Source organism: Lemur catta, chromosome 3, assembly GCF_020740605.2.
Source record: "Lemur catta isolate mLemCat1 chromosome 3, mLemCat1.pri, whole genome shotgun sequence".
Taxonomy (NCBI): Eukaryota; Metazoa; Chordata; class Mammalia; order Primates; family Lemuridae; genus Lemur; species Lemur catta.
In genome coordinates, this window is record NC_059130.1 from 42,061,697 (window position 1) to 42,082,913 (window position 21,217).

The 21,217-nt window shown below is 37.3% G+C and overlaps 1 protein-coding gene across 1 annotated transcript; it reads left to right on the plus strand.

The window, feature by feature from the left end:
* The first annotated feature begins 8,237 nt into the window (after positions 1 to 8,237).
* Positions 8,238 to 18,167, plus strand: TNFSF18 (TNF superfamily member 18). The gene is made up of 3 exons (XM_045547343.1): positions 8,238 to 8,455; positions 15,509 to 15,539; positions 17,760 to 18,167. The coding sequence occupies exons 1-3, from the start codon at positions 8,243 to 8,245 to the stop codon at positions 18,104 to 18,106; spliced, it is 591 nt and encodes a 196-aa protein (XP_045403299.1). The 5' UTR covers positions 8,238 to 8,242; the 3' UTR covers positions 18,107 to 18,167.
* The last annotated feature ends 3,050 nt before the right edge of the window (positions 18,168 to 21,217 follow it).

The following is a 21,217-nucleotide window of genomic DNA, read 5'->3' on the forward strand; positions in this document are numbered from 1 at the left end:
AGAAAAATAATAGTAGCTCATCAAAAGTCTTAAGCGGTTTCTCTTTGAGCCACAATTGAATCACTGGGCAAATGAAGGGGTTACTTAAAATAATCCTTTACCACTTTTATATTTTAGGATTATAAGATGACAAAAGAACATCCCAAGGACCACATCTGTACACACACGTTTTAGACTAAACAAGTGTCCCAAATGATCTGTGCTCTGTCAATTACTTCGGATATGTGAACACAGTAGCTAAACAAACACTTAAGAAATCTGTCTACTTTATAGTTCATTTCCTATCTTATAATAGTACATGAGGTGTATGTGTGTGTGTGTGGTAGGGAGGGATTACACAGGGAAACACACATCAAACTGTTTGTAATGCAGAGAAAAAAAAGTAAGTTGTGAAATAAGTAGGCTGGCAGGTGCAATTGCAAAGGCAAGAAAGCATACCAACTATCTCATATTTGCACAGGGCTTTAGAGTTTCAATGCATTTTTATATTTTTATGGATAAAGAAACTAAGGACCAAAGAGATTTCTTTTTTCTTTTTTTATTACATGCCCAAGGTCACATGGTAGCTAAATGGATAGAATCAGATCTAGAATCTGGACTGCTTGACCTCTTGGCTGGGCTCTTTCCACCTTACCAAGGTGCTGCCCTGGAGCTCTTTCCACTTCCTCAAAACACTGAGGGGCAATAGGAACTGAGAAGGCCTTCCCATGTCTACCAGCTCCAAGCCACTATCTGATACTGAGGTAGACAAAGGCAGGCTGGATTCAGAAAAGGGAAAAGATGGGGCCAAAACCCATTTTTCCTTTCCTTAGCTCACTCATTTCACAAACCCATGCCATTTAGTCTTCTTGCCCTCCATTCTCTGACAAACCACATACTTTTAACATTCATGGTAGATATATTTGATGGTAAATTTGCATATTTTCTGCTTTGAAACTAAAGTGATCTTGTACATTGGTTGACTTCAAATCAGCACAGTCAAGTCCTTATTTTGGGCCAATCAACTCCTAAGTAACAGAGAGAAGGTGAACAGTAAGTGTTGCTCGTTGTGGCTGCTGTGATTGCTGTGATACTGTTATCAATAGGGTGTTCACATAAGTCTTTGTGCTGTCAGCACAAGCATATGTGACGCTGATGGTTGTTGAAATCATCTGTCATCCCTTCCACAATTGCCTATTTCGCTGCCTTTCAACTGTCTGGAACCTCTATTTTCTTCTACAATGAAACTACCACAATTATTCCCCTCCTCTAGTTTGGTTCCCATAACTCTACTTGGGTCTGGATTTCTCTTTTAATTAATATTCCTGTGGCTCAATGTTTGCCCAAAGATGTTACTATTATTATTCTCATCCTTAGATTAACACAAAGGGTAAGATTTTAAATAAATGGACAACAACAGATGCTGGCGAGGATGCAGAGAGAAAGGAACACTCATACACTGTTGGTGGCGCTGCAAACTAGTACAACCTCTATGGAAAGTAGTATGGAGATACCTCAAAGAACTAAAAGGAGATCTACCATTTGATCCAGCAATCCCACTACTAGGTATTTACCCAAAGGAAAAAAAGACATTTTATAAAAATGCACTGGAATGTTTAAGCCACACAATTCACAATTGCAAAGATGCGGAAACAACTTAAGCGTCCATCAATACATGAGTGCCTGAGTGGAGTAATAAAATGTGCTGTGTGTATACCATGGAGCACTACTCAGCCATTAAAAAAATGGTGATCTAGTACCTTTTGTACCAACCTGGGTGGAACTGGAGGCCATTCTTCTTAGTAAGGTATCACAAAAATGGAAGCGCAAACACCACATATACTCAATACTAAATTGGAACTAATCTATCAACACCTATATGAAAGTAAAACTCACTAACTGGGTGAAGAGCACTCTTATAACTTTGACTCAAACTGTACAAAAGCAAATTATGTAAACAAAACATGTGTACCCCCACAAAATTCTGAAATAATAAATAAATGATATAAAATAAAATAAGTGAATGTTATGCGAACAATATTGGACTATAAAGGGTTTCTTTTTCTCATTTGGCATCATTTACTTTTAAGAAGAGTCAAGCCATAAGAAAATTCTTGTGGCTGGAAATACTTTTGCTATTTCTCCTACATTTAATATCTCCATTCTAATGTAAAATTTGAGTGAAAATCTAGCTCCATTTGAAAATCTGAGCCATTTTGAGATTAAGGAGGAAAAAGAGGAAGAATGTAAAATTAAAAATAGAGTAAAAAATTGTGCCTGTTTTTAAAAAGACACATTCATTTAGGAAGAGTTTTTCCTTCAAAAATATATGGATAGATGTCACATTCAGAAGTGGAGCACATAAAGATCTTTCACATTGCTAGTTTCTTCAGATTTTAAAATACTTCCTCTACTGAAGCCAAGTTCACATACTCATTTATGCATCAAGACACAAAGGAAAGAATAGATTTTGGAGGTAAACTGATCTGGATTTGAATTTTACTAGTTGTGTGACCTTGGGTAAATTGTTAAACATTTCTTAATCTCAATTTTTCTCATCTGTAAAATGGGACTAATAAGACCTATTTTGTAATGTTGTTGTGAAGATTAAATAAATAAAATAATGCATGAGTTTAAACTTTAAACATGGTGCCTGAAAGAGAGCAATGCTCTAATGCATATTTGTGGCCTTGCTGTTACTCTATCATTTTCTACCTTCTCTCTTTATGGTTGCCATTTGAAATCACCACTCAGTGGTGTTGCAATCAATCGGAGAGGCTGGTGTCTGATATGATCTAGGAATTCAAGGGATGAGGGATCTACCAGGAGAAGTAGGAGACTGTGTATGTGTGGGGAGGGGGACATCCTTGCTTTAGGCTAAATTTCTCTTAGGTTTGTTGGATAAAAAAAGACTTGGCATAATTTTCATATGTAACTCCTCAGGGGTGTTTGTTCTTTATTTAGTAAATGGAAACTGCCTGTTGGCTTCAGTTGGCACTACTTCATCAGGCCGCATTCCACAATGCTGCCTGTGATTCAGTGTTTTCCCCTTTGCATACCAGCCTGAGGTTTTCTCTTTGTGAAGGGACTTGTTACTGTATTCATGGCTAAAGTCACCAAACCGGATAGACGAGCAGCTTAGCCTGAACAACTCTAGATGTTTGGCCAGCTCTCACCTGAATTGAATTACCTGGTAACTCTGGGGAAGTTACATAAGATCATACAAGGAAGAACTGTGATTGCAAACATTTTCCAGTGCAATTTTAGAAGGCTCAAATGTTAACAGAACCCGTAATGACCAGACAATGGATTCCTTAAGATCAGAGACCTTGTCTTCTTATTTCTTTATTGCCAAGTACAATGCCTGAAATTAACACATACACACACATTAAATATATATTCATATTTTATATTATACATAGCATAAATACTACATATATTTATAGATCATACTATTCAGCAAATTCATTAATATAAATAGTAATTGATTGGCTTAGGAGAATGGAATATTATGAGGTTTTTCATCTGGCTAAGCTCTCTTCAGATTTATATCTCAGCCTAGACATTACCTCCTTTATCAAGTGTCCCCTTCCTCTGAGGAAGATCAAGTAATTGATGCTCACCCTATTACTAACTTCTTGTATTGGTCTTGTATATTTATCTCTTTCCCCAATGAGGTATAAAAACAAAGCAAAGCAAAATAAAACAATAACAAATTTGAAGATAGGGACTAACACTTGTTTATCAGTGTTCAAGCTCCTAACATTGTACCAGGTACAGAGAAGGCATTCAATAATGATTTTTAAATGAGCAAGAGGAATAACATGTTCTTCTGTTGTGTTTAGGAATCATTTCATATAGAAAAGCCAAAATCCTTCTATACTCATTTAGGTTCCAAGTGCCAAAACCAGCAAATCTAGCCATGAACCATAGTGTCAAACTGAATGGCACAATGTCAGTGCTAAAAATGGAAAACCAGTTGAGAAAGTGTCTCATAGATTTCCATATGAACACATATCATAGTTGGGTGTTGAGATCAATGAATGTGCTGATTATTCTCCACTGAAGCTGGTGGAGTTTGGAGGGGGACATTTTAGAATCTTGTCAAAGGGGGGAAGCCAAATAAAAGAGTAAAGGGGAAATATTTCCCTCATACGCCCCTCTTCCAGACTGCCCAAGGAAATCCAGGAGATCTGGGCGGAACACTCAGTTTCAAGAGTCTCAAGACCCCTTTAATTTGACTAGTTTGTTACTAGCTTTTTAGTGAGGATGATCTGGAGATTGATTTGAGAAGCTCCTGTGTAAATCTTTTAGAATTTATGATGCATATAACATACATGTGCATGTAGGTATGTATATACATATAATACCATATATGTACATATGTACATATATATATTTATGTGTAATGAACTATACACAATTCTCTTTAGAATTTATTAGACATTTATTAAGATACTCTTGTTTCCTTCATATAATTACAAGTTAAAAACCCTATTTATGTATTATGCCTGTTTATTTTCATCTATTTGTGTACCTGTATCTATCAATCTATGTATCTTCAAGCCCAATAAACCCTACTTGTCATGACAAAGAATACTCTGAAACCCAGAGTAGGCAAAATCAGGGTGTATTAGTCCACACTGAGTTCTGACACACCAGATATTTCTGACTGAATATGCTACACCATACACTGTCACAAGGATAAAATCATAATAAACAGTTGTGCAAAGGGAATTTGGTGAGGAGTGCAGACCCGAGTAATGCAGGATTTTGGAGGAAACTGACATCCACCTAATTCTCTCTCACAGATTTTAATATATTTCCCACTCTGTTTACTCCACACAGCATCTATTTCACATGTATTTTAGCATAGAGAGGTGGAAAATACATGAGTTCTAAAGTCTAACAGATAGAGAGTCAATACTGTTTTACCTTTATGAGCAAATGATTCATTTTCCCAAGCGTCAATTTCATCATTTTTATAGATGGAGAAAATAAAGGGCTGCTTGATGTTCAAATGTAATCATTTGTGCACAGCGAAGACATAGTAGTGTCTAATGCATTTTAGTGTAATTTATTCAATAACTGAACTACAACCAAGTTGCCATATAATGAATTCATTCTGAATTCAAAGCAACTATGAATGCAGCTAAAATTGCTTAATCAAGTAAAATTTGGGGTTCTTTTTTTGCAATACAAAAATATACTATGAATATTTTCTTTGGTTTTTCTGAAATTCCTTATTTTGCAGCTTTTGAATGAAAATTAGGTCCATAATAAGTTTGGGATTTTGTCACCGTTCATATTGAGTTCTTATTTTAATTTCTAACATTTATAGATGTTAATATATAATAAACATCTGAATATTTATATCTCAAGTTTCGTCACTCCCTCAAGAAACAGTACTTTCCTTTTTCCTCTCAAACAATGGATCTCTAGCCTGTCATTTCAACAGTTTCAGTTTACTAGGTCTGTTTTCTGAGGCACTGTCTGTATGTAGCGTCCATTTGGGTCTCTGTCTCCCCTGTGTGTAAGGTGTTAATCTGGTTGCATGGCAAATTCTTGGCAGCTGTGATTTTTTTAAATATCCCCCAAATCTTCTAGTACACTATTGGGCAGATAGTAAATGTTCAACATGGATTTGTTAGTTGGACTTGACTGAAAAAAAACCTCATTCCCAAGTATCTGAGCCAGTGACTGGCCACAGACACAGAAGTTTGAATTTGGTGCTTGTTTACCTCTTGTCAAATTCTGAGATGTTACATGTAATCCTGATAGTTTACACCAAAAAGATACTAACTGTGACTCATGGCTCTAGAATTCAAAAACTCTTTCCTGCTGTTACCTGCCCTAACTTGAACTTTCTTCATTTCTGGATCTTTTTCCATGAAAAGAGGTCCTGGAATGTAGTCTTGAGATAAGCACATCATCTTTCTCAAGATACTTTCATAAGGTTAAAATAATCATTTTACTTAGAACAGTTTCTGTTTTTTTTTTTTTTATTTCAGCTCATCATGGGGGTACATAAGCTCAGGTTATATACATTGTCCATGTCCTGCCCATCCCCCTGAGTCAGAGCCTCAAGCGTGTCCATTCACCAGACAGTTCGCCTGGCACTCACCATGTAGTCATACCTCCATCCCCTCCCCCCACTCTAGAACAGTTTGTTATGTGAATAAATGTTTATTAAAGTGAGTAAGCAGGGGCAGTTCCATCAAAAATTTAGAAAGGAGACAGGAGAAGGAGCACATCAGAAAAGCAAGAAGGAAATCTTTGATTCTCTCAGATTAAAAAATAATTTTCTGGGTCATAGAGCAGATGAGGGTGGCAACCTTTTTATGTCTGGATAGTGAATATATTTCTGTCTGGATAATAAATATATTTTAGACTTTGTAGGCTCCTATGGTCTCCATTGCATATTCTTTTTTTTTTTTTTCTTACAACTGTTTAAAAATGTAAAAACTATTCTTAGTTTGAGGGCTATGCAAAAACAGGGGACCAATAGAAATAAACTGCATTATCATCTCTAAAAGCCAACTTTTTTCCATTAAATGTCAATTGTTTGCTAAATAATAATAATAATGATTTTTTCTGAAATACATTCATTTTACCTCCTTTTATTTATTTAAGTGAACTCAGTTGAATTATACCCCTTGGAAAATATGAAGACTGCTCATTCTTTTCTAGGATTTCATTATTGAATTAATCTTCACTATATCTCTACAAAGGATAGACAAGAGATAATGTAACATTTATGAAACACCTAAACTTTTGACGTTTATTTCATTCTCACAAAAGCATTATGAAGTGGAAATTTTCTCCATTATACAGTTAAGGAAAATGAGGCTCAGAGAAGTCAAGTACACACCCAAGGTCACAGAGCAGGTAAGAGCCAGTAGCACCAGGTTCTGCTCTACAGGTCTGTTTGATTTAAAACTTCTTTCTAGCATATGACGTTAGCATTATGTAAAAAGGAAGATATTCCATTTTAACAGATTGGGAGAGTAAGGTATAGAGAACCAGGGGACTTCCTCAATTTTGTATTAAATCAGTAGTTTTGGTGCCAGGAAGAAAACTGAAGTTTTTTGGAATAGAGTATTAAGCTCAGGCTGGGGGCAGGGTACAGCAAAATATCATTTTGTATAATTACTTCCTTTCTATTTTATACCAGCACTGGATTTTCAGAGTTGTAAAATGGTGAAATATGAGAAAACTGAATTTGTTGTATTTATAAATTTTTATTAAATTCTTATAACACAGTTGGTGTTTTCTAGAAAATATCTCAGAATGAACATATATTCTAGTAATTGGTGAAAAATTTTTTGTGACTATAGATTTTATTTTATTTTTCCAGCTTTATTGAGGAATAATTGACAAATAAAAATCATACATATTTAAGTTATACAATGTGATGACTTGATTGAAACTCTGTTTTTCCCAAACCATGCATCCTAGCCTCTCCAACTCCCTAACACCCTGCTTCACATGTCATGATATCTGGAGTACAATAGAGATTAATCTCAAACTTTATTTCTTCTTATAAAAAGTTTTCTGGCCAGGCGCGGTGGCTCACACCTGTAATCCTAGCACTCTGGGAGGCCGAGGCGGGATGATCACTCAAGGTCAGGAGTTCAAAACCAGCCTGAGCAAGAGTGAGACCCTGTCTCTACTAAAAACAGAAAGAAATTATATAGACAACTAAAAATATATATAGAAAAAATTAGCCAGGCATGGTGGCGCATGCCTGTAGTCCCAGCTACTCGGGAGGCTGAGGCAGGAGGGTTGCTTGAACCCAGGCGTTTGAGGTTGCTGTGAGCTAGGCTGACACCATGGCACTCTAGCTCGGGCAACAGAGACAGACTCTGTCTCAAAAAAAAAAAAAAAAGAAAGAAAAGAAAAGAAAAAAAGAGAAAAAATAGTAATTTTCTTATCTAGAAGAAATAATTTGGAATGCTTTCTTAGATGGGCATACACCACCTTATTCTCCCCAAGGCTCACTGTACTCATTCACTGTACTTCCTCTTGCTTCAGGAAAGATTTTTCCCTCTGAACTTTCCCCCTCTGCCCCCCCCCACTTTTTTTTTGGTAATCTTCTCTGTGTTTGTTTTGGCTTTTGGCCTTCTGTTCCTTTTGGTGCTAAATGAGAGTCAGCACTTAACCTAAAAGTATCCTTTGGCAACACAGTGCACAGCGTGGGAAGGAAAACTCCACCTCCCACACCCACTTCTAATTATCATAACACTACAAAACATGCTATTGCATGGTTCACCCATCACTTGTGAATATTTGTTTTCCACAGCTTTCATTTCTCCAAAAAATGAGTTTGAGTCACATGGAGAATATGCCTTTAAGCCATTCAAGTCCTCAAGGAGCACAGAGATCATCCTGGAAGCCATGGCTCCTCTGCTCAACCACACTGATGATGCTATTGCTTTGCTCCTTCAATATCATTTTTACTTTTCTCCCACTCAAGGTAAGGAAGCAACAGTATCTAAGGTTGCTGTTTACTGTAATTCTTTATTCATTTGTTAGTCTAGCTATTATCATTGTCACTCAGTATTGTTAGAGACAGTTGAAAGGAAGAGACATGTGGGTACAAATAATTTAAATAGAATTCTAATCTTGTCATGGCATGGCTTTTGAGGTTTACCTAAGTGTTTGACATGAAAGGTATCAGAATATGCTAAATGTTAGCTGCAGAAATGAGTTAGATGGAGAGAATTGCTTGATTAAAGCAGTAAATTAATAGATGTCTGTGGAAAATTATTTTTCTCTTCCTGGAACTCTGCTATAACTTCTTGGTGGAATAAAAAGGTATAAAATAGAATGTTTGCCCTCAAGGAATGGGATGCAAACTATGGTCTTAGCAAGGGAAAAGACACAAAAAGATAATGGAAGACAGAATAAGGTAACAGGTGGTTACTGTATCTTTGAGGAGGAAAATGACACTGAGCCTAGGAGTAAGAAGATCTGGATTCTGGTTCTAAGTCTTCCAGTAACCAGCTGTATAAATTTGAGAAAGCCATATAATCTCTCAGTTTTCTGCTTGTTCATCTGAAAAATGGCAGTGGGGGAATGGATTTATTATAATGTTTCTTCCAGCGATAAAATGCAGTGATCAAAAATTTATCTAACGGTAGTATGGAACATAAATACCTTAGGAATCCAAGAGCAGGGGGCAATGACTTTAGTCTGGGGTGATCAGGGAAGGCTTCATGGAGGAAGGGGGAAGTGCATGTCTATTTGGAAAGCAGCTGATGCTTTATCAGGAATTTCCCACTGACCTGCAGGGCAGCCTGTGGGGCTAGAGAATGGGATGGTACACTGGGAAGGGGGAAAAGTTAAGCTCTTTATTAGTTCTTCCTCACTGTTGACTACACTGTTGACCAAAAAGAAAATAAGAAATGCTATATTTAATTCAGGATTTAGCCCATTTCGGGTTACCTTTGAAAACTCTGAGCCTTGGGGAAAATAAAGTGGTGTACGCCCTTCTAAGAAAGGGTTGGGATGTGATTGCAGAAACATTTTTCTAAGGGGAATGGATAGCAAAGATGTCAAAGATACGGTTCTATCACTTGCAGTATTTGAAAGCAATTGACAAAAGATGTAGGAGGAGGAGGTAGTACACTATAGATACTGATTTAGTTAGGGTAGGTGTAGCTTGGCCAGATTTTCCCCGGTAGCCCATTAATATGTGTTCCATAACTGTACACAAGGATGTGCAACAAAGGCATTTCTAATCACAAGCCTGCTCTCTCAAGAAATGTATCAAGCAGAAGTGTGTGCTTTCTGGAGCAGTGAAGTTTGGGCAGAAAGAAAAGAATTGTCAGAAATTCTGAATATTTAGATTTCTGAAGAAGAAGAGGGGTGAAAATAGCAATAATTTAAATTTGGAAGTGCTTTTTGCTTCTAAAAATTACTTCAAGTTTTATTAGCCAGATGGCCCTGAAGATCATTGAATATAGGCACCATAAGTTCCTGCATATTACTAAAGAACAGATGCATAGAAGGGGAGGGAAATGCCTTTCTCTGAGGCACTCAGTGGCTCCTGCAAAGGGAAAGAGGAAGTATAACAATGTCTGAGTCATCCAGGACACCTCTTGCCAGAATCAAACTTGATTAGTCCCATGTGTTTAAGCTCTGATTCGGGATTTTCTCTCCTAGAGAGTATGCACTTTCTCAATGAAAGGTTCTGCTTCTAAGGATAATGCTGAGTTTATTGCAAATTTAGGGAAGTGTACAATGTTTTTAAGACATTGTTTTGCCAGGATGCTTGGAGGATTAGTTTCTATGGGAAAAGCCAGTGGCCTGGTCAACTATGTAATGATATTAGCTCATGTGTTCCACTTTCCACTTACCTATACTTCCCTTTCCCTACTGGTGACAAACAAATATCTTTAGAAAAGAGGTCTGAGTGGCTGGCAGATGGTGAGTCATTATGATGTGGCCACTTCCACCTTCTCACAATACCCATGAACCTTGGAGTTTTACTTTATTTTAGTCTTTGCTCTAGTTTTTACATACAAAGGCCCACCTTCCAGATTCTCTAGACACTAATTTAAAAAGTGTTAAATGGGAAGTGTGGCTCCTTTTAGACCAACAGAAATTTCCCTGAGAGAATTTTCTTTTTCCTTTTTTCCCCGCCTTCTTTCAGAAGATATTTAAGTAAAAGGCTAATCTGTGAGCCCAAGGAGTTTGATTAATCCCAGAATGAAAATAATCTCACAGAATTTGTTTTGAAGCAACTAAGTATTCAGGAGAGTCCCCTGCTTCAGTGAAATGAAGGATATTTCCAAAAGGGAAAATTGTACTTACACTTAATATCAGTAGATTTCATTTCCAAATGATGATCTGATGAGAGCTGGTTTAGAGAAAGAATGATTGCTTTGGCCCCTTTGAGTTCAACTGTATAAATCTCAGTTTAAATCAAAAAGAGGTTACAAGAGCAACTGATCCTTCTAAGCAAAACTAAATCAAACTAAGCTGAAAGTCCCATCTGCTTTTTATATATAAGTGGGTATTTATTCTTTTTAAAACTGCCCCACAGAGTGGTAGAAGTGAGAATTTTGAATCAGACAGGCTGAGTTTGGATCTCAGTCTCGCCTCTTATTCGCTGCATGACTTGGGATAGTTAATCCCTCTCATCCTCATTTCCTCACCTGCAAAAGGAGCATGCTAATTCTGAAAGAGTTGCAGAAAGGATCAATGTCTGTGGCCTTAGGTTTCTCTGCTTACTCTGTATACACAGTAACTGGCACAGATACTATCTGTGGCATGTATCTTGGCACTGGGTTATATTTAGATCGTTACCTAATTGCTTCATGTGTGTAAGCATGTCTTTCTAGACGCATTATAAATTTGAGAGGCAAGGACCATAAATTACATTTGTTTCTCTCCCTAATAATGTAGTACGATGTTGGGAATATAGGTGTTTGAATTTTTGTTCAATTCTTCATTATAATCAGCATCATTACCAAAACAGCTAATATTGATTGAGCAGGTTCAGACAGGATAGCTGGGCAAAGCCCTTCACGAGAATTACCTCATTTAAACCCAACAACTTCAATGAGCTAGGTGCTGTTATTTTTCTCATTTTATAAATGAAGAATTTGGGGTTGAGGGAGTCTTTATCACATGACTGTCATACGGTGAACTAAATTGAATTGCAATGTCTCTTCTAAGAAACACCAAAATGAGAATGAAATAATTATAAGAGCAAAAACAAATGCAGGGAATCCAGCAATTTATTTCCTAGAATAGTAGCTTCCAGACTGTTTGAATGCACCGCTCTCTCAACAAAATGTTTTCAGTATAATTCTCAACATATGTATGTTAATTATTATGTTATGTATAAATACTAATAATATGTACATTAAAAAATACACAAAATGGAAGTTTATAAGGATGACTCAAATAATGTGTTTATACAGTTTTTCCGCAATGCAAAACCGTTTTGCTTTTGCCAAAATATTATATTTTCTATACTATAACTATTATTAAAATAATTAAAATAATATGTTAGTAATTTGATAGATTTGTTTCATTTTTTAATCTTAGTTTAACATTTTATGATACAAAAATTTGAAGATTATATTCTAAGTTAATTTAACTTGATTCATGGTTTTGACTATTATAACTGAAAAATTACTTCACGAAGAAATATAGATAAAAATGGAAGAATACATCTCTACATATTCTTAACATGTCATGACACTTAATTTTCAATTTATCATTCAATGGCATGATTTTTTAATTAAAATAATATTGTCCCTCACTCCATTCATTCCTTTCCTTCCTTCTTTACACAACTCAATTCCAAGGTCTATAATGATAACACCTCCTTTGCATAAACCTACTCACTTGCTTCTCTCTCTTTTCATTATACTATAGTGGCAAAACCCCAGCCATCAATAACTTCCAATGCTGATTAAATCTAACTGCTGTTTGTCTTTCACAGTTGGACGTATCTGAAGTAAAACACGTGAACTTATCACAAGGTCTTACTTTAAATTCTTGGCCACTATCTTCAAGTGGGATTTCAGTGTTGCTCTGGAAACACCTGCATTTCCCAAGTCCATTCACTCTCTTCTACTGAGCTGTTTCACACCTTTGGCTTCTCCTTAAAAATCTCATAAGTCTTACTCATTCTCACGCTCAGCTGAGAACTTTGGCTCCAGGTTCCAAGAGAAAATAGAAGCGGGATGAAAGAGGTTCCAAATCCCCCACGTACCATTCACCTGCATCTGTGTCCATGGAGATTGTGTTTATCTCTTGTCACTATGGATAAACTGTCCATCCACCTATCCAAGGCCACCTATGAACTAGATCCTATCACCTCTTACGTACGCAGGGACATTGTTTCAACAATTCTCTTACATATTATTTCTCTCCCATTTTACTGGAATTATTCCTTTTTTTTTCTTTTTTTGTATTTCAGCATATTACAGGGGTACAAATATTTAGGTTACATCTATTGCTTTTGCCCTACCCAAGTCAGAGCTTCAAGCGTGTCCATCCCCCAGATGGTGCGCACCACACCCATTAGAGGTCTGCATGTACCTATCCCCTCCTCCCGCCTCCCACTTGCCCAACATCTGGTGAATGTTACTACTATATGTGCACTTAAGTGTTGATCAGTTAATACCAATTTGATGGTGAGTACATGTGGTGCTTGTTTTTCCATTCTTGGGATACTTCACTTAGTAGAATGGGCTCAAGCTCTATCCAGGATAATACAAGAGGTGTTAGATCACCATTGTTTTTTGTGGTTGAGTAGAATTCCATGGTATACATATGCCACATTTTATTAATCCACTCATGTATTGATGGGCACTTGGGTTGTTTCCACATCTTTGCACTTGTGAATTGTGCTGCCACAAACTTTTGAGTGCAGATGTCTTTTTTATAGAATGTCTTTTTTTCCTAAATGGCAACAGACAAAGATGTTGTCATTTCTCTCATATTAAAACAAACAAAAAAAAAACCTAAACTACAACAAAAACAACAACAACAAAAACCTCCTTGACCTTTTATTCTCATCCAGGCTCCGTTAAGTTTTTCTGCTGTTTCTTACAGCAAAACTACTCCAATTTCTCTTTTCTGATTTACTCTTAAATCCATTCTAACTAAGCTTCTGCCCTCATCACATCCCAGAAACTATTTTTGTCAAGAACTCCAGTGAGTATTGTGTTGCTCAGCCCATCAGTCACTTCTCTGTCCTCTTCTCACTTGACCCATCAGGAGCATTTGACACCGGCTGATCACTCCTTCTCCGTGCAACACTTTTTTATCTGTCTTGATTTCCGCAATCACTCCTTCTCCGTGCAACACTTTTTTATCTGTCTTGATTTCCGCATGTCACACTCGGCTAGTTTCCTTTCAGACTCACTGATCTTTCCTTCCTAGTCTCCCTAGCTGGTTCCCCCTCATTCTCTGACCTCTCAACATTGCAATGTCCCAGTACTGCTCTCTGTCTACATGCACTGACTTGATGGTCTCACACAGTCTCACATCTTAAAGCATCACCTATGAGCTGACAGCTCCTAAATAGCACCAGAATTCCTTAAATTACAGCTTCATATATCCAACTGCCTACTTGACACCCTCACCTGGATCTCTAGTAAGCTTCACAAACATGTCTGAAACCAAACCCATGATTGTTCCCCCCACCTGATTTGTTCCTCTTAAATCTTGTCCATTTTAGTGAATAACAACTTTATTTTTCCAATTACTCAGGCCCAAAGTATTGAAGTCTTCTCTTCTCATTCCCACACCCATATCCATGTCAGGAACTCCCGTTGGTTCTATTTTCCAGTAACCATCTCCTCTGCTAGCACCTTGGTCAGAGGAACTGTGCTATCTTGCCTAGATGAATGACTACGGTGATCTCTTAGCTAGTCTCACAACATTTGCCCTTGCCTCCCTTTAATTTATTCCCAGAGTAGCAGCCAGAGAAATCCTATAAAAGGGAAACATGCAACATCTTTAAATTCAAAGTCTCTTAAGCACTTTGCCACAAAGAACACAATAAACTTAGGATGGTACAAAAAACTTTTTGTGGTTATACCTTATTTTACCACAAAGTATTTACAGCATTTAGTGGTTAAATACTTGTATTTGTAAAATTAACCACACCGATGGCATCTTATAGCATGTAAATTGCAGAATGTTGCAACAGTTTGAAACTATTTCTCAGTGTATCTGAGTTACTATATATGACATGTGGTTGTCTGAATATTATATAAGGGTAGCTTTATCAATATGAACTGTAAATACTTCTAGAGCTTGATTTCTTATTTTAAATAAAAGTAAACACAAATAGAAGTTCTATTATTTTCTTCCTACATGCCAATAGAATACCTTGTACAGTCACTAGGGTATGAAGACTACTGTTTACAGAAAACTTTTATGGCCCAAAAGGGGGAACATCCAAGATCAAATAGTTGTCCTGTGTGTAGAGGTTAGGTGATGGAATGAGGCCTTAAATTTTGCCTAAAAGACCCGAAAAGGCAGCTAGGTAATGAAAGGTAAAGGATAGGCCAGGTGTGGTGGCTTATGCCTATAATCTTAGCATTTTGGGAGGCCAAGGCGGGAGGATCACTTAAGACCAGGAGTTCGAGACCAGCCTGAGCAACATAGCCAGTCCTCATCTCTAAAGCCAGTCCTCGTCTCTACAAAAAATGGAAAAATTAGCCATGTGTGGTGGCAGGGGCCTGTAGACACAGCTACTCGGGAAGCTGAGGCAGGAGGACCACTTGACCCTAGGAGTTTGAGGCTGCAGCCTGGGCAACAAAAGGGATACTCTGTCTCAAAAAAAAAAAAAGAAAGAAAGGTAAAGAAGAATGGAGCCAGTCATATTTAAAGGGAAGGTAAGAGAGCTAAGACATGGCAGACGGAGGGATTTTTTTTTTATGGCTATGGAAAAGTACTTTGCCTCAGCAGTATGAAGCTCTAAATTAATCAGTCAAAGAAAGTAGTGACGACGCTGTCATCATCCTGACCAATTCCTATTTTCTTTCCTCAACAGACTGCTAATGAGCCCTGTGTAGCTAAGTTTGGTGAGTAACCTATTTTGTATGCCTCTCTTGACTTTTCTTAGTTTTTAATGAAGAAGACAGGTGCCAGTGCTTTTAAGAAAGCCTGTATTATCTTTTATTCATTTTCAGCTACTATTTATAATTACTTATCATGTGCTGGGCAGTTGTCTAGGAGTTAAGGCTTTCAGAGGTAAACCACACAGACAAGCCCATGCCTGACAAGGCTCACACCGAAGGCCTTATCTCTGGGCAGGAATGGACATCACTTATAGCCTTGGGAATCTGAGGTCCAGAAATCTACTTTTTAATTCTGTGTTTTAATAAACACAGGTTTCAGATTTCTGAAACCTTTCCTCAAACCCTTTCTCACATTTCACATACTGTTAATATCCAGTAGGGTACATGAGAGGGAGCCACTGTTGTTTCTGAATGTATAGAAGAGAAATGAGAGTTGGGAGACTGGCCACTTCCTTTGCTCCTTTCTCCTCTGATCTTAGCTTCTGAGCAACTTTCCCTTATAGTCACCCGTTATTTGCTTAGAAAACAAACTACAGTTTGCGTTACACTGAGCCTTAGAATATTTCTTAGAATACACATAGAACTTCAAATAAATATATTTTTGATTGTTTATAGGTTTCAGGTCAAACACATTTTCAGCAGTGAGCAGAACATTTCTACAGTTAACTCTGCAACCCCTGTGTTCCTATATAGCTCAAACCACCAGGTTTCCTTGGCTTATGAGAATCAGAAAATTTCTTTTACTTGTCTTTTCTTTTGTGTTCTGTTTTTGCTTTTCTAGTAAATGGAATGGAATTCATGGTATGTTTGAAATTCGGCCTTGATGTGGTAAAAGTTGAGAACATGTGATGCTAAGGTGGCCTTTATGTGACCTCTTTCACAGAATTAAATAGGAGAGACGATGACACTTCTTCCTGGTGATTTGCCTATTGCCTATTACATTTCAAGGAGGAAGAAATTTACTGAGCTCTGAGCTCATTGGAGATACAAGGAGACTTTGTCTCTTGCTCTGGAGATCTCTCCTTTATTCTCCCCCATAATCTGCCTTCATGATCTAAGATCAGTCATTTACATATGAATGAGAATTCAGGTTAAAGTGTTAACTCTTCCAGGGTATTTTCCTATCAAGGTTTCTTTTTAATTATGAAACAAAGACTTTGCTCCCTACAACAAAAATTACAGTGAATTAGAGGACAGGTAAGTATTCTGGGCAGTGCAAGCACCCCTTGGGGCCCTGTAATCACTCTACTGTATAAAACCAATTAATGTTAGGTAAATATTTAAATTCCATATATACCCAAGGAAATGAAAATGAATGACTCAGTCTTGACCCTTTCTTCACCCCTTTGTGCCAGTATCAAACCAGAGATATTTATATTTAAATAGTCAAGTAATTTCTATTTTATAAATTCATGAATTTATCAGTAGCTGTTCTGAAGGGTTTGGATAATGAATGATGTGTACCTACAAACTGATGAGAACAGCCATAATTTAGACAGGAAGCATCTAATTCAGGAACATGGAAATGTCATTCCACCAAGAAATATTTATTGAACACCTACTAGGTATCAGCAACTCTTTTAGGTGCTAAAGATATAGCAATGAGCAAAATAGAGACATATTTGTCCTGAAAGATGTTACATTCAAGTTGTTATAAGATCGAAAATAAACAAATGAACAACTTAATTTATCATATGCTAGTTGCTGACACCTTCTATGAAGAAAGTAAAGCAGGGTAGAGGGAGAGAGTGATAGGAGAGCACTTTTTTAAAAAATATAGATTGATTAGGAAAAGTCTCACTAATGGTGATACACAGTAAATAGTATTTACATAGAAAAAGCATGGAAAGGCAAGGACTGACAACCCTGGTTGTCAAAATCCTGGTTGTGTGATTCCTTTCTTCCTTTATCCCTCCTTCCTTTTCCTTTCTTTCTTCTACAAATATTAACTGACAAGCAGAACCACTTAACTCATTTTACTATTCCAAATCCATTTCCTTAGAGCTCTCCAAGCAAGAGATATCCTTAGAATTTGCAACTGCTCTAAAACAAGGAATAGATTTACTTAAAATATTAAAATTATGGTTGAAAAGAACTAGTATGGACCTCGTAAAGAAAAAACTTATAGGTGATAAAAAAATAACTACAATCTGGAAGAGGATGAAATATATAATGAAATAACTACGCTTTCCATTTTTTTCCTCCCTTATACATTTGTTATAGGACCGTTACCCTCAAAATGGCAAATGACAACTGCTGAACCTCCTTGTGTGAATAAATTATCTGACTGGAAGCTGGAGATACTTCAGAATGGCTTGTATTTAATTTATGGCCAAGTGGCTCCTGATGCAACCTACAAGGGTGTAGCCCCCTTTGCAGTGCAGCTATGTAAAAATGAAGACATGATACAAATTCTAACCAACAATTCTATAATCCAGAATGTAGGAGGGACTTATGAATTGCATGCTGGAGATATAATACGCTTGATGTTCAACTCTGAATATCAGGTTCTAAAAAATAATACATTCTGGGGAATTGTTTTACTAGCAAATCCCCAATTCCTTTCCTAGAGACTTGATTTGGTCTCTTCATCCTCTTTAGCATGTGCAGAAGTGCCAGCGAGTGGGTTGGAGGGGACAGTTTTTCAATGCCTACAGTCTGTTTGGGTATACAAATCAGCACAAACAGAGCTCTTTGGCATGTGAATTTTCATCTCTCATGCTTATCTGAAAGAGATGCAGAAGAAGAGCAAAAGACTTTGGTTATCCCTGATGTCGGGACCTGCAATGATATTTCATTAATCAATGATAAAGGAATACAGGACAGAAGCTCTTAAAAGAATCATTGTCTAATCCTTGAATCCCTGGATGGAAAGAAATGAAGTCCTATTGCCATGGAAGCTTTATCTGGTATGCAAAAATGATCCAGGGCAGTAGTCTGGCCTTGTTTTCAAGTTCTTGGGCTGCTTTCCTTCATTCTTCCCATATTCTCATCTTCTGAGACTCTCCTAATAAAAAGTAGTCAGATTGGTAGGGTGGTCCCAGATATGCCAACAACACCCTACTTTAGATGTAATGATGCTAGAAAATAGAGAACACTTGAAGAATTATTGACATAGAGACACAGATGGCCTGAAATGGAATCTACATCATCTGGGAATTTCTCTTGGTTTCATCATACTCAAGATGCAAGGTGCTTTATAAAACTAGTTGATCAAAGGGGTCATTCTGAATCTTCACCTAGGGCTTCATGAAAACTCATTATTTGTTTGTGTGTATAAGCATTGCTAATTGTAAAGTGAGTATAACTGTCAGTAATCATTAGATTTAAACCCAGAAATTGGTATTAACATTATTATGGTAGTAACATGTATTATGTCATGTAATGATTTCATATTTTTAGATGGCATTCTATAGTTTGCAAAATGCTTTTGTATATCATGTAGCAACTCTACAAAGTTAATGAGCAGGCATTTTGGGGAAAATTTTAACCCTGAGAATATGGAGCCAGATAGAGCACAGGAAATTTGCCTCAACTCATAGAACAAGTGACTGACTAACAACCTATGGGCTTTGCACTGTATCACACCATCTCAGCTTTAGAACTGTTATCTCTGCTATCACATTATGAATCTGTACAGTGGAGCAAACTCCATTTTCAGAAAACATATTCCCCTTCAGCCTAAGGTGGGTAGGGTGAAACTACAACAGATTCTGCCTTTACTACCAAATTTCTTTTCCTTTCCCTACCTGGAGCAGGAAGCCCCAGGGTGGTGCTCAGGGCTTCCCCTAACCAATCCCCTTCCTCACTTTGAAGAGCCCATCTCAGTCAAATGTGCTAACTTCTAAACATAGTGAATAGCACTGAATTCAAATGTTTAGGACTCTGTTAAATTAGCTATTTGTAGATTCTTACTGAAAGATATGTAATATTACATTTTAAATAAATTTAAAATATTTATGGATATTTGTGAAAAGCTATATTATGTCCAATAATATTATCACATATAAAGCTAATCTAAAATTTTTTAATTTTGTGTAAAAATATTGCTCATGAATAGGTTAAGCCTGAGGCCAAGCTGTTTCTTAGTCTTTCTTTTAAAACAAACAAACAAACAAACAAAAAACCTGCTGAACAGCTGTGGTGCCAAAGACTTGGAGACCTTGTTGCTCTTATATTAGCATGTCTTCTCAGGAAATTAAAGTTGTCACATATATTTATAGAATGCTGGTGGTACTGATCTTTGTTTTGTTATAAGCAGCAGTGTGCTACAGTGGGCTAGCACTAGCTCATTTAGAGCATACTGTTAAATTTTCAGGAACTTTTGTGCTCTGGTTATTAATTACAGTCATCCTTGAAATTGACTATGGTGGGAATATTTATACCATGGGAATTGGCAAACACTACAAATCAGTACATTTCCTTGGAACAGCTGGCTCACCAGCACACTGCTGTTTGTAAAACTCGCCTTCTTAATAATGACTGCTCTTTGACCCTGCTTCATTCCTGAGACAATCAAGGCAGGCAAAAGGAGAAAGTAAAATTGTCAAACACTGACATAGTTGTGATTTCTCAGGGCAAGCAGAGGTCTCTGCAGCTGCAGGCAGAGGGATGGCTACCAGCAGATGATCTTTGAATTTTCTTGGTTTTATATAACTTCAATCTTTGTTTTCAATGTATACTGTTTCCCTGTTTCTCCACATAGTAGTCTGCATTCTAAAAACTATAATAAAATGTGTATTGGTAACTGGACAACAGTGGGTTTATCTGTGGGTTATCAGACTAACGTTAGTGATACGGGGAACATTAAGGTACATCAGAGGAATCCACGTCCATATGAAACACTATTTGGCAAGTGTTAGGCAAAAGTGAGAGCTGGATTAGCTTTTGGTCACAGATGTCCCCATTTCTGATGGGTTAGTCAGACAGTTTCACTTTCTGACTTCCACTCACCTCCTCTACTCCACCCCACCCACACTTACCATCAAAGCCATTGTTAAGACTTCTCACACTAATTGTTTTTTGCCTTCCATTCTACTCCACAAACAAGAGTGTGCTATCATACTGTGGATTAAGTCTCTGCTTCTGAAGATGGCAGTTAATTGAACAGTGACACAGTCTTATGCATTTGAGGGAGCAAACTCCATAGATGAACTGTATCGGTACATCTTGGAGATGACATGCCTGCCTCTGTGTTCCACACCAATGAGGCAATTTCACTTGGCTGGTGGGGGCCAGGGTGGGGTGACATTTTTTATTAGAGAGAAGGAAAAGCCCAAATCGGATTGACTGATAGGATAGCAATTTAAGGATGTCCTTCAGGTAGAAGCTATAAATGATGCCTTGGCACACATATGTTCCTTGACCTGAAACAATGTATGTGTTTATTCTAGGGTTCCCTTGTGATTCCGGGAGAGTCTCTCCACTGCTCATGACTCTCCCGTGAGTCTCACATTTATCTATAGGTAACTCAGATACACCCCTTGCCCCTACAGAGTAAGAGACTATGAGCCCATCACAATGTAGCAAGATTCTCCTGTCTCCACTACAGAGCAGCTGTCCTTTCTCTTCCTGACAGATTTCCTGGGTAGGGTCAGACTCTAGACCACTGTCAGCTTCAGCTTTCTCACTTGGAGGCAGGTACCAGTTCTTTGTATCTTCCAATTGTTAGAAATATATTC

Coding starts and splice junctions, on each gene's coding strand:
- TNFSF18 (XM_045547343.1), top strand. CDS start 8,243: ATGGTTCACCCATCACTTGTGAATATTTGTTTTCCACAGCTTTCATTT. Junction 8,456..15,508: donor TTACTTTTCTCCCACTCAAG/GTAAGGAAGCAA, acceptor TTTCCTCAACAG/ACTGCTAATGAGCCCTGTGT. Junction 15,540..17,759: donor GCCCTGTGTAGCTAAGTTTG/GTGAGTAACCTA, acceptor CATTTGTTATAG/GACCGTTACCCTCAAAATGG.